Source organism: Buteo buteo, chromosome 26 (assembly GCF_964188355.1).
Source record: "Buteo buteo chromosome 26, bButBut1.hap1.1, whole genome shotgun sequence".
NCBI lineage: Eukaryota > Metazoa > Chordata > Aves > Accipitriformes > Accipitridae > Buteo > Buteo buteo.
The window spans coordinates 4,076,180-4,090,393 of NC_134196.1; the positions used below are offsets into that span (position 1 = coordinate 4,076,180).

At 42.5% G+C, this 14,214-nt stretch overlaps 2 protein-coding genes across 10 annotated transcripts in view; one reads left to right on the plus strand and one right to left on the minus strand.

Moving 5' to 3' along the window:
- The window catches only part of VEZT (vezatin, adherens junctions transmembrane protein), a 92,914-nt gene extending 81,439 nt beyond the window's left edge, over window positions 1–11,475 (minus strand). For all 6 annotated transcript variants that reach the window (XM_075058001.1, XM_075058002.1, XM_075058003.1 and 3 more), the window contains exon 1: window positions 11,372–11,475. In XM_075058001.1, the coding sequence (XP_074914102.1) occupies window positions 11,372–11,407 (36 nt within the window). In that variant the 5' untranslated portion in view covers window positions 11,408–11,475. The remainder of the gene's footprint in view (window positions 1–11,371) is intronic.
- A 188-nt stretch (window positions 11,476–11,663) lies between these two features.
- The window catches only part of FGD6 (FYVE, RhoGEF and PH domain containing 6), a 73,478-nt gene continuing 70,927 nt past the window's right edge, over window positions 11,664–14,214 (plus strand). For all 4 annotated transcript variants that reach the window (XR_012654526.1, XR_012654524.1, XR_012654525.1 and 1 more), the window contains exon 1: window positions 11,664–11,816. Coding sequence is in view for 1 of the 4 variants with exons in the window: in XM_075058246.1 (XP_074914347.1) it covers window positions 11,804–11,816 (13 nt within the window). In the remaining 3 variants the exon portion in view is untranslated. The remainder of the gene's footprint in view (window positions 11,817–14,214) is intronic.

Here is a 14,214-nt window from a genome sequence, read left to right on the forward strand (position 1 = left end):
CAAATTAACTTGTTACCTCTAGGGATTTTTTTTTTAACCTCATCACCAAAGTGCTATTTTGATCACTTACCTATTTAAAGCATGCAAATCCATACTTTTGCATGCTCTGCTCAAGTTACTCACAACAGATTCAGTGTTCGATCATTACCCGAAACTCAAACATTCATACTAATGTACAGACAATGCCCCTCACCCACCATGACAACAATTGTGCAAAATGCTAGGATAGGTTAGTGACTCATTTCCTTGTGGGAATTTTGCCAGTGTGACAACTCAAGCCTATCTTTTTTCCAAGTACCCTTCCTCCACAGTTGAGTACTTTTTCAAATGCATCTGACTAATTAAACAATGTGCTGTTCTGCATTGGCTGGAAAGAAGGTACGTTTCTCACTAAGTAGAGAATTACTTAATTAAAATGGAAAAGAAAACATAATAGACTAGAATATTTCTCTTATTTAAGACACAGTTAAATTCCCTTAGTAACTTCAGGACAAAACTCAAAATATGAATGGATATGCATAACTTCGTCTTCTTAAAATGGTTTTCATACAGAGCCAGACTGTGCGCTGCTAGCACACCTGGAACAACCTGAACACCCCAACACGAGAGGATTTAGGGTAGCATGGAAGTTTCAGTAAGAACCAGACACAATTTTCCCCATTTAGGCCAAGGCACATAGACAAAGCAGTGGGTGAAGAGAGAATGTTTTCTTCAAAATCATCGTTTTGATGCTCGCTTCAGGCAGGACTCCAAGGAAATTGTATCTAGGCTCTTGCCAGCCCTGTCCATCATCTTGACCATACTTGTCCATCATCTTGACCATCATCTTGATCATACTTGTCATAAGCAAGGCCAGCCATCACTTGACATGTAACTATTCTCGTACTTTATTGGTACTCACTAGATACAGACAGCTGGCAAAACAACCCAAATATACCAAGGAGTTTTTCCACTACTATCTCCGGGTGCACCTCGCTTTCGGGTCCATAATGAGATAATTTTCTAAAAGCTGATCAAGAAAATCGGTCTAATGCTATTTAGGTTGGTTCCATTTCCTCACAAAAATGGACGAAGGAAGGCAGAGAGACAGACAGAGACTCTGTCCACTGAAGACAGAATTAGCTAAAATCCTGAACGCTATGTTTAGTAAGTGAAATATTGCAGAGATGTAAGAATGCCCAATTCTTCCCTCTTACTGGGTATTTGGCAAGGTCAAAACCTTCCATCTAACTGTAATTAGTACATTTTCTACTCTACAGAAATAGTAAAAAATACACCATCTCTCCAAATGTTAATGAAACTAGCTAGGAAGAATAATTTCATTTGTTCTTGTAATCAAGGCAGAATACAGGCACCTTACTAGTTTTACATAAATTCCGATTAACTTTTTGAAGGCTTTTACAGGGTCTCATTATGGGTAGATTTGCAATTTTTTGATCACTGCTCTGAACTGGAAATCAGTTTTCTGACTATTTTCTGACTATTGGAGTTAGCAAATGTAACTTGAATGTTTATCACATATTCCTTCAAGTAGATACAGATTCTCCTCCTTCAGTTTCTCAGAAAGTACTTAGGCTACAATAATCCTCCTCTAACATATTTCTCTGGCTCCACATGCTTTCTCTTTCACATTTTTTTCTAAAAGATTATTAGTGGAACTTAAGTGCACATTGGAAAATCTCTTTTTTTATTAACTTGAATGACCAAGAACTATGCTGTGACTAAAATCCCCTACGCTGTAAGTAAAACCACCATTGTTCCCCTTTCCAAATCCATTAGAAGCATGTAAGATGTGGGTAAAGAGAGCACTGAATAAGAAGTGGGTTGAAGCCCTTGTGAAATTACATTATTAAGAACCTTAATGAATCAATCACAAAAGTCTTCCATTAAGAGTGAAGTCTCATGTGTAGCACAAGCAGCTTTCCATTTTTGCTCAGAAAATTTGATGATTACACTCCTCTTCTATTAGAAATATCACTGATGGCATACATACATTAGCCTATGCTAACATAAAAACATACACTATTTATTTATTTATTGTATTTCATGTCCTAGATACTGCCCAACTTTCAATGATACTGACAAGCCTGTCATTTGTAAAGCTGTGTGGTCTGTGTAACTCACTGAGGATGTCTCCATCAGTCTATAGCAAATTTCTCCCATGATATATGTAAGTCACGGCTAGAAAATCCAGTACAGGAACTTTTAAAAGTTGAAGGGTACATTTCATGTCTGTGAACATTCACACAAAAGTTCCAATATTATTAAAGAATCAGAAAATTATTAATTATGCAACTACAGAATTACAATGTGATACCATTAAAATATCCTATTCTATATACTACTTGTTTCAATACAAGAGACAGAAGCATTATACTTAATGCTTACAAAGTATTTTTCATCTTCACAAAGCTTTAAAACCAATTAAATCTCATGTGTCTGATGTGCCACAAATTATAGCTCTGAATTTCTAGCTTACATCCTTACCCAAACCTCTCACTCCTAAATGCCTTTGTTCCCATAAAAAAGATCACAGATATGCACATATTCTTGCACATGCACTTTAATTATGAGAAAAGTTCCTTGATTTCAATTCATGCTGTCACTCATCAGCATTGTCAAGCTCAGCTGTTTTCTCCTGCAAATGCCATGATAATACTAAAAAAATCTACTTGGTTGGGGAAAATAGGAGGGATCTGCCTTTTTTCCTCCTGATTTTCTTTGCCCAAAATTCATGTGTTCCTTTTTTCCAGTCTAACATTAAAAAAAAAAAAGCAACTGATTTTACATTTCTGCATGTATTATAGATCCTACACTTTAAGAAATTCAGAACATATCAGAAAGTTTATCCTTGCAAGCAGTAATAGGTTGTAACTTAAAAAATATATAATTTAGACTTGAGAGAAAGCTTTTATGTTAGAATGTGAGGTAAAGGGACAGCAAGGTTGTTTCAGTGGATGGCATGAAAAGGAAATTTAAAATATAAAATCTCATCTTCCTATTAATACAGCATCATATTATTCTAGCGGAATCTATTTGCATGTATTTTTGAATCTTTACTTTCAACCACTCTCAACTTAGTAACTGGAATAGTTAGTATTACTCATGTTTGACTGTTTATTTACTCCTAGTTGTCTCTGGTAGAATGACATGTTAATGACTAATGTACAAAGTAGACAAGATAAAAAATTTTAGTAATTCAGCTTATTGTTATGTTACCATCATACTACCAGTTACTGATGGGAAGTATTTTCTCAAGAAAGTAAGGATACCAAGACAGGGTTTTTAAGCAATATGCTGTATTTATTTCTGAAATTTCTTCTAAGTTTCTTCTTCTACGTCACTTTCTGAGACCACCTAGATACAAGAGACAGGAATTACATTTACAGCCAGGGCATTTTTTTATTATGGTACTTGTCCAGAATGTGTGCTGGAAATGGAAAACAGTTCCAGGACCGACAGAAGACAAAATGCCATTATTCTTTGGTGTACTTCATGCAGATTATACACGGAAAATCTTCTTAAAAAGTGAAGCAAGGTAGTCAGAAACAGTTGATGTATTGAGTAGGAAAATACTTTTTGAAAATTCTAAGAATTAGGGTTTTCTGAGGACTCAGCAGAGACTGACAACAACAACAAAAAAAAACCAGTTATGTTTTTATGACTTTTCTAATTCACTACAGTCAGTCATACTGCAAATCCATTCAATTGTAACTAGACATTTATAGGATAGTATAGTAGAGGTTTATATAAGTTCCCATTTCCAGAATCAAGAAAGAAAAACCTTTGCTCCTCATTCATAACTCCCTGAGCATATTTATTTTAGAGCCATACTACTAAAAATAATTTCACTCACATACATATGTTTAACGAAAACTCTCCTTTTTTCATTGTTGAAAGTCGTTGAGTCTTATTCTAAACCCAAGATATATTATGCAGGATTAAAGAACAGTCCACTAAATTAGTTTTGTTCTTTAGCCCTTTCCCAATGCTTATTTTAATGCCACTTGTCATACAGCACTGACTTGGTTAGGAAAAAAACATCACCTAAACTGAAGACTAAACATCGTCTTTGCAACTCTAAGCCTACAGTAAAAATAAATACAAAAGATTCAAAACCAAGCCAAACATTAAGATAATCAAACATGTATAACATTGCCTACTGCTATGTGATGGAAAGATTGTTATAGTAGAGAACTCCGCAGCTTCAGAAAAGAGCTTACTTTTGACAGGTATCTAGTCAAATACTTACATCTATTGCAGCCTTGCAAACATAGATATTGCACTTTAATATGTGAGGCATTTTGTGCGTATTCTGAAAAAAAATCTTTGCAATCAGAAATCAGATTAAGACACTGTTAGCTTTCATAGTGTGGTTACAATAGCAGCTGAAAATCAAAGCCACACCCAAATTATTTTTGCTGATGCATCATGAAGTAAATGACTCAGGATTTCTCCATTAGAGACGGGGTCTTCCCACACCCAATATTCTTTACTATGATAAAATTCACTACCTAGTGAACCCTGCCCTAGTTTCCAACCATAGCTAATGGAGCAGATTAACCTTACAAGTAATATTTAATGCCATTGCACAAAATAAGAAGTTTAAAGATCTCTTCTTAAAATACAGATAAGTTTTTCCAAAACTGATGTTTCCAATATGCCAAAAACACTGTGGGAGCTTAAACCACCTCCAAAATAACTATGAGTTATGAATTATCAGTTAAAAAAAATAAATTAAACATTTCTACCACAATGACAGCAAAGGCTGAGATATGCTGAACAGGTGGCTAAACTCAGAACAAAATAAACAGTATTGAAATCTCTACCCCCCTCTCAAAACACAGATTTGAAGAAGTAGAGCTAACACTCACAGACAGTGCGATCTTTGTCTCCTGGAAGAGGGTATTCCATTTTTCTCTTCGGTACTGCTCCCATGCACCTGACAGAATCTCGCCCACCTCCCCGTTTCTTTCCGCTTGTCCCTCCAGGATGACCCGAGCCGAGGATGAGAAGCAGCCGTCAATGTAATTGCACCTGTGCCCCTGCACAGTAGCATTTTCCTGACGGCATCAGTGGATGCAGTTTGAAAGTTCCCAGGACCGTGCGATTTCTCCTGACTAATGTGGCTTTCTAACTGGGGGGAGGGAGATGAGGATGACAGATTGCTAAGGGCTTTTAAAAAGATACTGCTTGAAAGAATTACGGAACATCGATCTTATATGCAGCCATTAATAAGACTTTCCAAGCAACAGTATTTAAAAGCCTTGGTCATATTCTCCTGGCTGGCAACCACCTCCTCCTGTGCTTCGACTGACAAAGAGCCAGGCGCTGAGAGGGCTAATATTAGACAATGACTTCGAGGCAGCAAAAGAGTCATTTAAATTTCCTATTCTGCTTTCACCGCCTCAGGAGCATAGACCTTGGTTTCTCCAGCACTACTGTATCATCTGATTTAGAAGCAGGCTCCGAGAACTACTTTGAAGCTGTTCCTGGATATTTTCTGATGCATAATATATATCTAATTCTGCATGCTCCCACGTATCCTGAAGAGTTAGAAAAGTTTTACAGCCTGTGTATAGTTCTGTACCACCGGACCTGTGACAAGGGAAAGCTCTAAAGCTCTTTCCTTTGCATTTTCAGCAGGTGGTTGCACATTACCACCACCGTGGAAAAGTCTTAGAAAGAAATATTATGTACTACACAAAGCCCTGAAACTCACTGAGAGCTCTGGATTATTTACCTGTTCAAAAGGGGACCTGCAAATACAGGTGAAAAGCTGAGCAGGACCTTTCTGACAAGGACAGAGATGAAAAATACCTGAAAATCTGAAAGCAAAAGCAGTAAATGTTACCCTCCTGGGAGGACAGGGTAACAGGCCAGCCAGACTCTGTACCTGGAGCTTTGGGTGGGAAGTCACTGATCACGCAGGTCATCGGACTAGGCTGATACAGGATAACTGCTTTGTTTTATACCAGTTACTAACAACTCACAGATTTTACCCTTCACTTACATTCAAAACTAAATGAATCAAATTAATGCATCTGAGTGGTAAACTAGTAGAGTATTTCTGAAATATTTTTGAAACCTCTTTAAAATACCAGCTCCAAAGAATTAACTTGCTTATCCATTATAAATCATGTTAATTCTGACTCCTAATGAGAGTCTTTACTGAAGTGAAAAGTATCCAAGAAACAAGAGACAGTCACATTATAATGACTAAAAGTACAGCGAGTAATTTTTTTTTTCATTCAAGTGTCTCAAGGAAGTTGATTCACAACTAGAAGTTGTGAGAGCAGTTACTGCAGTATTAACCCTCCTGTAAACGTGACCCCAGCGTAATTAATACAAAGGGGGATTAAAAAATTTTTGGACCAACAGACCTCAAAATTTACTATAGATCATCATGTACTTTTGTCTTAAAATTGTCTATTAAAAATACTAAAGGCAATATGGGTGTACACACCATATGGCCCATATAATACTTTTCTCCATCCGTTCAGATATGACATTAGTGTTATCCAAAAATGCCTGATGAGTTTACTTGGCCTCCACCACAACCAGTCTGTTCTCTACACAACTTTAAGCTTGCAGTTTCTTTTATTTTCTCTCCGGTGTCACCCGCCTCCAGTAATGTGACAAAAAGGAGCACAGCCTGTCCTCCCCTCCCTCTTAGCAGACTGCTGAGAAGCAAAATATCCAAAATAGTCCATCCATCACTAGTCCAGGTGCCTCTACAGTACACTGCAATTTGCAGCAGAGGGATCTCCCCAGGCTGCATTTACATGGTCAATTTACTCTGCCATTACTAGTGGGTGCAGATGAAAGCTGCAGTACCATTTTAGAACAGTAATGGTAATATTTATACAGCCAAATGGTGAGATGGAACAAGGAACTGATCTGATTGTAAAAAAATAAAATCCATCTTTTTCTTCTTTCTTAGCCAGGTTAGTTTATAGTCTAACCAGTCTCCTGAGCCAGTTTATAGCATCACCCACAAATCCAGGTGCCAGCATAAGTAAAAGGATGAGAATAAGCCGGAAAAGAGGACTGAAGCCCGAACACCTCTTCTGGCAACAGCCCACAATTCAGGCACACAAAGCACAGTCTCAGAACCAGCTCATCAGAATGAAAAGTGAACTGCAGTTTTGACAGAACTGTTCATTTAAAACTGGCATTATGTCACACATGTGTAAAATGAGAGTACTACATCTTTAGTCCACCCAATATTTGGTGAGAAAAATCCTGTTAAGGAGCATTACTGACCCCACCATTGAAGTTGTATCAATGTTCTTTTTCAGCTTCTTCTTTTTCCTTACTTATAAGGTCTGAGATTACTTTTTAGAATTCAACTTTTATAAGCCTGATACTTGACAAAAGTCACATTACTTTGCAAGTCCTAAAGTTTTCAGGTTTTTGAATGAATGTGACTTAAAATTTTCATCACAGCAAAAAGTTTCTGAGGTTAGGTTTCCTGGGGTTTTCATTTGGCTTTGTTTCATTTTTTAAACAAAATAATTTTAGAACAGCTCAATTTAGGTGGAGAAAGCATTTGTGAAAACAAACATCACTGAGTGTTTTGATAAAATCTACACTTGGTTTAAAAGGGGTCAGATGAGGATTTGAACATCTCAATTTAGGGATGCACCAGTGTTCTAAGCAAAGAAATGCCATATTTTATACATGTTTTACTATTGTAGGCATGCAGGGAACACATCAGCTAAAGGCTGTTCTGAATGTAGTTGTATTATGCTGGGAAATGGTGGTGCCTCTTGATGGAATCTCTCTTCAATCTTTCAGAAATCTGTATATCAGAACATTACATAAAGGCATCTTCCATGCCCCTCAGCACCAAGCAGCACCTTGGCACATTGCCTAAATATGCAGTGAGAGTTGTCTTTCTGAACCTGACATTGGAATGCATTACGATGTTGCCCAATATTTCCCAAGCACTTTTGTCCCACGTCCCTCCTAAACTCCACCGTTCCTACCTCCTCCTCGCACAGGCCAGACCCAGTGCCATGTAGTTGCCAGCTCAGCTGAGCCCTGGTGCTTCCTTTCTCTCTTGAGCAGGGGGGTTGGACCAGATGATCTCCAAAGGTCACTTCCAACCTCAACCATTCTGTGATCCTGTGAGCATAGCTTTAATATCTATCCAAATGTAAAAAACAAACTTGCACAAGCGCATTAAAATATAGGACAAATGACTTAGCTGGAAGCAGAAATCGGGAGCTGAAAATGCACTCAAAGAGCAGTGTTTGGATCACCTTCATCCCAGTGTTCTGAAAGAATGGGCACAGGAGATCAAAGATCCAGCAGAACGGATTTTTAATAAATCTATAAACTCAAAAGTGGAAAAAAGCAAACATAGTGCCTATATTGACAAGGAGAAAAAAGCAATCAGGAATATATCAAGCCTATGAATCTGATCAAAAGCCAGCATGCTACTGAGAAGAATTATTCTTTCTTGCAAAATTGAAAGACAAAGAAGAAAACAGATGATCATCAAAGAAGATAACACATGGGTTCATCAGAGGTAGATTGTGCCAAACTCACTCAACATCTTTCTTTGACAAGACAGCTAATTTTTCTAAAGAAAATGCAAGTTTATATGGACTTTTTATACTGTGCCATATGGGGTATGGACTTTTGATACTGTGCCACATCAGTTAAGATGAAAAAGATAGGAAAGGAACCAAATATAAAGATGGCAGAGATAACAGTGGGTTATGCCGAATGAAAAGCTATCAGCTAAAGATGGTTACTAATGGAGTTCCTAAAGAATGAATCTTTGGTCAAAGCTTTTGAATTTTCCTTAATTTTTCCAATTCTTTCCCCCATTCCACTGGGTGGGGGGGAAGTGAGCGAGCAGCTGCGTGGGGCTTAGTTGCTGGCTGGTGTCAAACCATGACTGGATAGAGTATAGCAGCACTTACTGGATACAGTAAAATGCCCATCATTTATTATTGTTCAGTCACAATGATCTGCAATGGCTCTTGAACTGGACAGAAAACACTGCTTCCCAGGGCAGTGATGCCATGTTTGCACTTCCTTTCCTTCAGAGATACATTTGATAGCGAGAAAAATGATTGGTCCTTGGAAGCTCATAAATATCTATCAGTGAGCCATCATCTGTTTGATGCTGCAAAATTTGTAATGCAGACAGCTGTCACTGATGTATTCAGGGCCTGTTGGACAGAGCTATGACCTGAAAAATGTGCAGAAAATAACACTGGGCATAACTGTGGTGTGGAACAGGTGAAGCATACCCTATTTGCTTCTCCTCCCTCTCCTACCCATTCTGTTGGGTATGAAAAACATGAAGGACCACTTCTTTCCTGATTATGCATTTAGTAGCACACCACTACTGCTTATAATATTGACCAATACCTTGTTCGCAAGAGCTCCAAAAGCACAGAGAAAACAGCTGTTCACAGTAACCTAGGTGTAAAATGCTGAAAGCCTCCTTGCAACAGTGACTGCTGAAGAACAACATGGGAAGCAACCTACTGACGTGCAGAAAAAATGTAGTTGCTTACCAGAAATCACAAATAATTAAGGGGGAAGAGTTTGGGGCCCAAGAAAAAAATTAAAACAGTAATTAAAAAATAAATACGTTGTAGCATTAACTACCCAAATACTTTTCAGCTCCTTGTTAATTCCCATCTCTGGCTCATCTGTGTGTAATATGTTCATAACTCTCTGTGGACCCTTCATTTTACAATAGCATGAACCCTGCTGAGCACTTCTGAAGATAATTTTTGTGGGTATTTCAAGGTACCTGTTATTATCAGCAGGTATCTCGCCCAGCTCTGCACCCCAACCAATCAACTAACGAAAAAAATCTTTGGTTTTCCTGCTGTTGCTTATCTGCTGTTATAGTTGTAGCCTTACAAATGTAAGATATGTTACTATGTCACTCAGTATACCTCTAAATGTGTATATACACACACACACACACACTTGATACAGTAATGTATCAAAGAGCCTTTACTAGTGACGGAAATCCATTACCAAAATGCAAAGAAAATAGTGAAGTGCATATGCACGTGTAGGGAGATCTTTTACTCCCTATGCAGCAGAACTTTTTCAATCAAAATGGTAACTGCTGCATGAACTGAAGAACTGTGGAACTGTAAAACAAGTATCACTTTTACTGAAGAAGGAAATGCAGAGGGTAGGCATTATACCCATGAAATAAATTCTCACCGTGGATTTATGCCATTAAAGGAAGTGATTTAACGTAGCAGCAATATCAATAATAGATTTTATTGTTAGCGTTCAAGGTTGGTTGTGGATAAACACTTTGGTGGTACAGACCAAAGCCATAAACAGGTAGTACTTACGCAGCTGAAAAAAAAAATCATTCCTTAGGTAAGGAGCTTTTTGCGCCCTGGTAAAACCAGAAGCCTTATAACTATTATAATAATTAATCATTTTAAAGACAGTCTTTCTCTATAACCACTTTCTCTGTACACCTGCAAAAACAGGTGTGCCCTCCGTGAAGATGCAATTACATTTACCCGCTGCAAACCGATCTGATTCCGTTACTGAACTGCAACAGCAGCTATATTTAGCCACTGTTTTAAATAAGGCCAAGATGATGTTGTAGCCCCGTTATCTAACAAGACACGCAATATAATCGTAAAAGTTTTCTGCAAACCCTGTGAATAACACAAACCCTAGAAAAGTAAGGTAGTTTCAGTACTTACTACACAGACGAGTGAAACGCGCCTTTTACGTGAATCACACTGATTCAGAAGCGGGATTTATTAGCGGATTTACCGTCCCTACCCCCGACCCCAGGGTTCAGTGGCCAGCGGTGGGAAGCTGCACAACCCCCCCCCCACAAGCACCGGCCTTTCTGCCCCAGCACTTCCCAGGCTGTGCCGCCGCCACACGCCTCACCGACAGCCCGCCCGGCCGTTTAACCCCTCCTCAGCCCCTCACGGTGCTCAAAGGCCGGCGTGGAGCGGCTCCGAGGGGAACACCCGCCCGGCCGCCGCACAAAGGATCGCCCCTTCCCCGGCAGAGCCCGGCCCCGGCTGCCTCATCCCGCCAACGATCCCGCCCTCGGCCTCCGCGGCGGGACTTCGGGTCCCCGGGCTGCTTTGGAGCACCGGACACCCCACGCCGGTCCCGCCGAGCACCGCCCCGGACCCGCCGGTCCCGCCGGCTCCCCGCCTTCCCCCGCCTCAGGCGCTGCCGCCGGCCGGGCCCCGAGCGCTCGCCTCACGCCCAACGGTCACCTCGGCCCGCCCCGCCACACACACACCCGCCGCCGCCGCCCCCGGGGATCGCGGCGCAACGCCCCGGCGAAAGGGGCGGAGAGACACGGGCCCAACCCGCCCCGGGTCGCCCCCGCGCCCACCTCAAACACCACTTCTTCGTCAAACTCCGGTGTCATCCTTCTCCGCCATGCCACCCCCTGTGGGCACTCTGGGAAACGGAGTCCGCCGCGCCTCCGCCGGCGGCCCCGCCCCACCCCGCCCGTGCCTCACAGGGGCGGGAACTACAACCCCCAGAAGGCACAGCGAGAGCCGGCTTCCGGGAGCTCTGATTGGTGGGCTGGGGTGGGGTTAGGCGGGGGGGTGGGCCGGTAGGGGGCGCCGCTGTGCGGCGGCTCAGCGGGCGCTGCTGGCGCTCAGTCTGCCGCCAGCCGCGGGGCGTTATGCGGCGGCGGGCGGCGGGTGCTGCTGCTGGGTGGCGGCGCGCGGGAACAATGGGCTCCTTCTCCTCAGCCCTCAGAGGGGCCGTGGCGTGAGGGACGAGGGAGAGGACGGCGCGGCGCTCGGGGAGCACCATGAGCTCCGCCGGTGAGTGCCCGGGGAAAGTTTGGGAAGCGGAGGTTTCCTTCACGCCCAAACCGGCGGCTGGGCGGTGGGGGGAGTCCGTATACCCCTTTCCCCCGAACCCAAAAAGCCTCCCCTCACACCGTGGCGGCCGGCGGGGGCCCGGTGCCGCTGTGTGGGGACGACGGGGGGGGGGGGGGGGCGCCGCGGCGGGACCGGGCGCTGCGTTCCCCGTCCCTTTCACCTCGTCCCGGGGGGAAGCGGGCTGCCGCGGGGACCGAGTGAGCGTGGGGGGGTGCAGCCCCTTCCCCGGGGTCCGCTACGGACGCCCCGCTTCCCCCGGCCTCGGGGCTGGGCTGTGGGGGAGCGTCCGTGCCCCGGCGGGCCGGGGCTGAAGCCGGGCTCTCCGCTCACCCTTCCCGGCGTACGGCTCCGGTTGTTCTCGCGTGTCCGGCGGAGAGAAGAGACTTCGTGGTGGAGCGGGTCACTTCGCGGTGGGGTTGGGCTGGCGGAGGCTGAAAGCTGCCGGGAGCCTCCGTAGGGATTTCTGGTAGGAAAGGCAAGGCGGCGGGGTTTGGGGTTTATCGCTCCGTCCTGACTTGGCCGAGCTGCCAAAGTTTGCCGGCGGCCAAGGTCCGGCTGTGCTTCGAGGATAGATACCTGCCTTGACCGAGTCCCTGCAAGCCGGAGCCCTCACGAAGGGGCAGGGATACTGGAAAGCAAGAGTTCACTGCTGATTTGAATTGACCTCCTTCAGCGCTTTCCTTGCCTTTCCTCCCCCTTTTCTGGACCGGCTGAAAGAGCTGCAAGGCAAATTCTTGATTGAAAACAAGAGCTCGCCGTGTTGAAGGGAGTCGGTCGTATTTTTTTGTTTGTTTGGCTGCACGTTGGTGTGCTGTTAGTACTTTCGTTCAGCCATCTGTTAGATGAGTAGATTCCTTTCTTAGCCTGCTTGAAGACGAGAATAGGAGTCGTTTCTGTGTCGAAAAGATGTCTTGTGTAAGTTATGATGTGTTGGGTGGAAACACAACTAATTACAGTGTGAACCTGAAGCAGCCAAGTGCTTCCAGTAAGGATTTGGATGGGGGGCGTTCTAAAGAAAAAGCAATATACAGACATCAAGCAAAAACGTCAGCCTGATTCTCTGTTTTCCTCTCAGATATGTCACATTGTTACTGAGTCCAGCGTTAATTATCTGGGGTCTCTTAGTTAATCAGGATTTACTGGAAAATAAAACGCTACTTAATGCATCTTTCTGCTTCGTTTAATATATTCCCATTTTTAGTATATATGACAGAAGTGATTTTGTTTAGATCTCAAAAAACATGTAATAAAGCAGGATATTATCTCTACTTAACAGCTGCATTGTACGTTCATGTTGTTTAGTAGTGCCGGTGGTAGTGCAATGCACCCCTGCTCTTCTGAGTTAAACAGCTGTGCAAATAAAAGATACGTGTTAGGGGGTGCTCAAGAGCTTAGAGCTGGGCTGTTAAAATTTGATACGGTACAAAGTTTCAGAAAGCTGGGTAGACTTTCAGTGCTAAGCAGTGATTTCAGGACTTCTAGAGCTGAGGTTGTGTGATTGAGTCTGTTTATGTTGTGATGGTGTTTGTGGGGAAGGTGACGAGGAAGGGGTTCTGGTGAACAAAGTCACGTAGAAGGCAAAAGAGAAAGGGATGCTGAGGAATATCGGTAAGAAGAAAGTGGGACAGTTTCATGGAAAATGTGAATTTTAGCGAGGTATTTGAAGGTGAAGGCATAGAGAGAGTCCTGGTGGGCAGGAAGAGGGAAGCTGAGGGGTATGTGAAGGGTGTTGAAGAGGGGATGAAGAGTATTTTGTGTGTGATGGATTATGTGAGGACAAAAAAAAAATAATACATGGGGAACAGGTGAAACAAGATCAGAGATTCATGATCCTGCTGACAGTGTCATGACAGCTTTAGACATTTCAGTTAAGGAGCTTATAGGCAGGGTATGAAAAGACTGAGGACTGCCAGAAGACAGAAGGTTTAATATCTGTCTCTTTGTATTGCTGCAGAATTTAGCTCCTGTAATACATAGGCATGCTTTATAAAGCTATTGCTCACATAAAAACTTATCAAATCCTGTATTTTAATTTCAGTCCTGTGATCTGTAGGAACTATTTCCTACATTGAAATTATTTAATTGCGAATTCACTTATTACTCTGGTTTGTGCTACGTAAGCTATCCTTCTGACAACTGATTGGTAATACAGCGTTTCAGTAGAAATGTTATCATTGTGTGTGAAGGCTTCAGATGGAACTTGAAATGCCTAGAAATCCTTTTGCTCTTCCTTCAGCTTAACTTGAAGGGCTTGAGCGTCTCTCTCATGTCTTCTTTTAATGTACCATTAGAACACAGCAACCTGGTACAGCATCATCAGTATTGATTTACTCTTTTT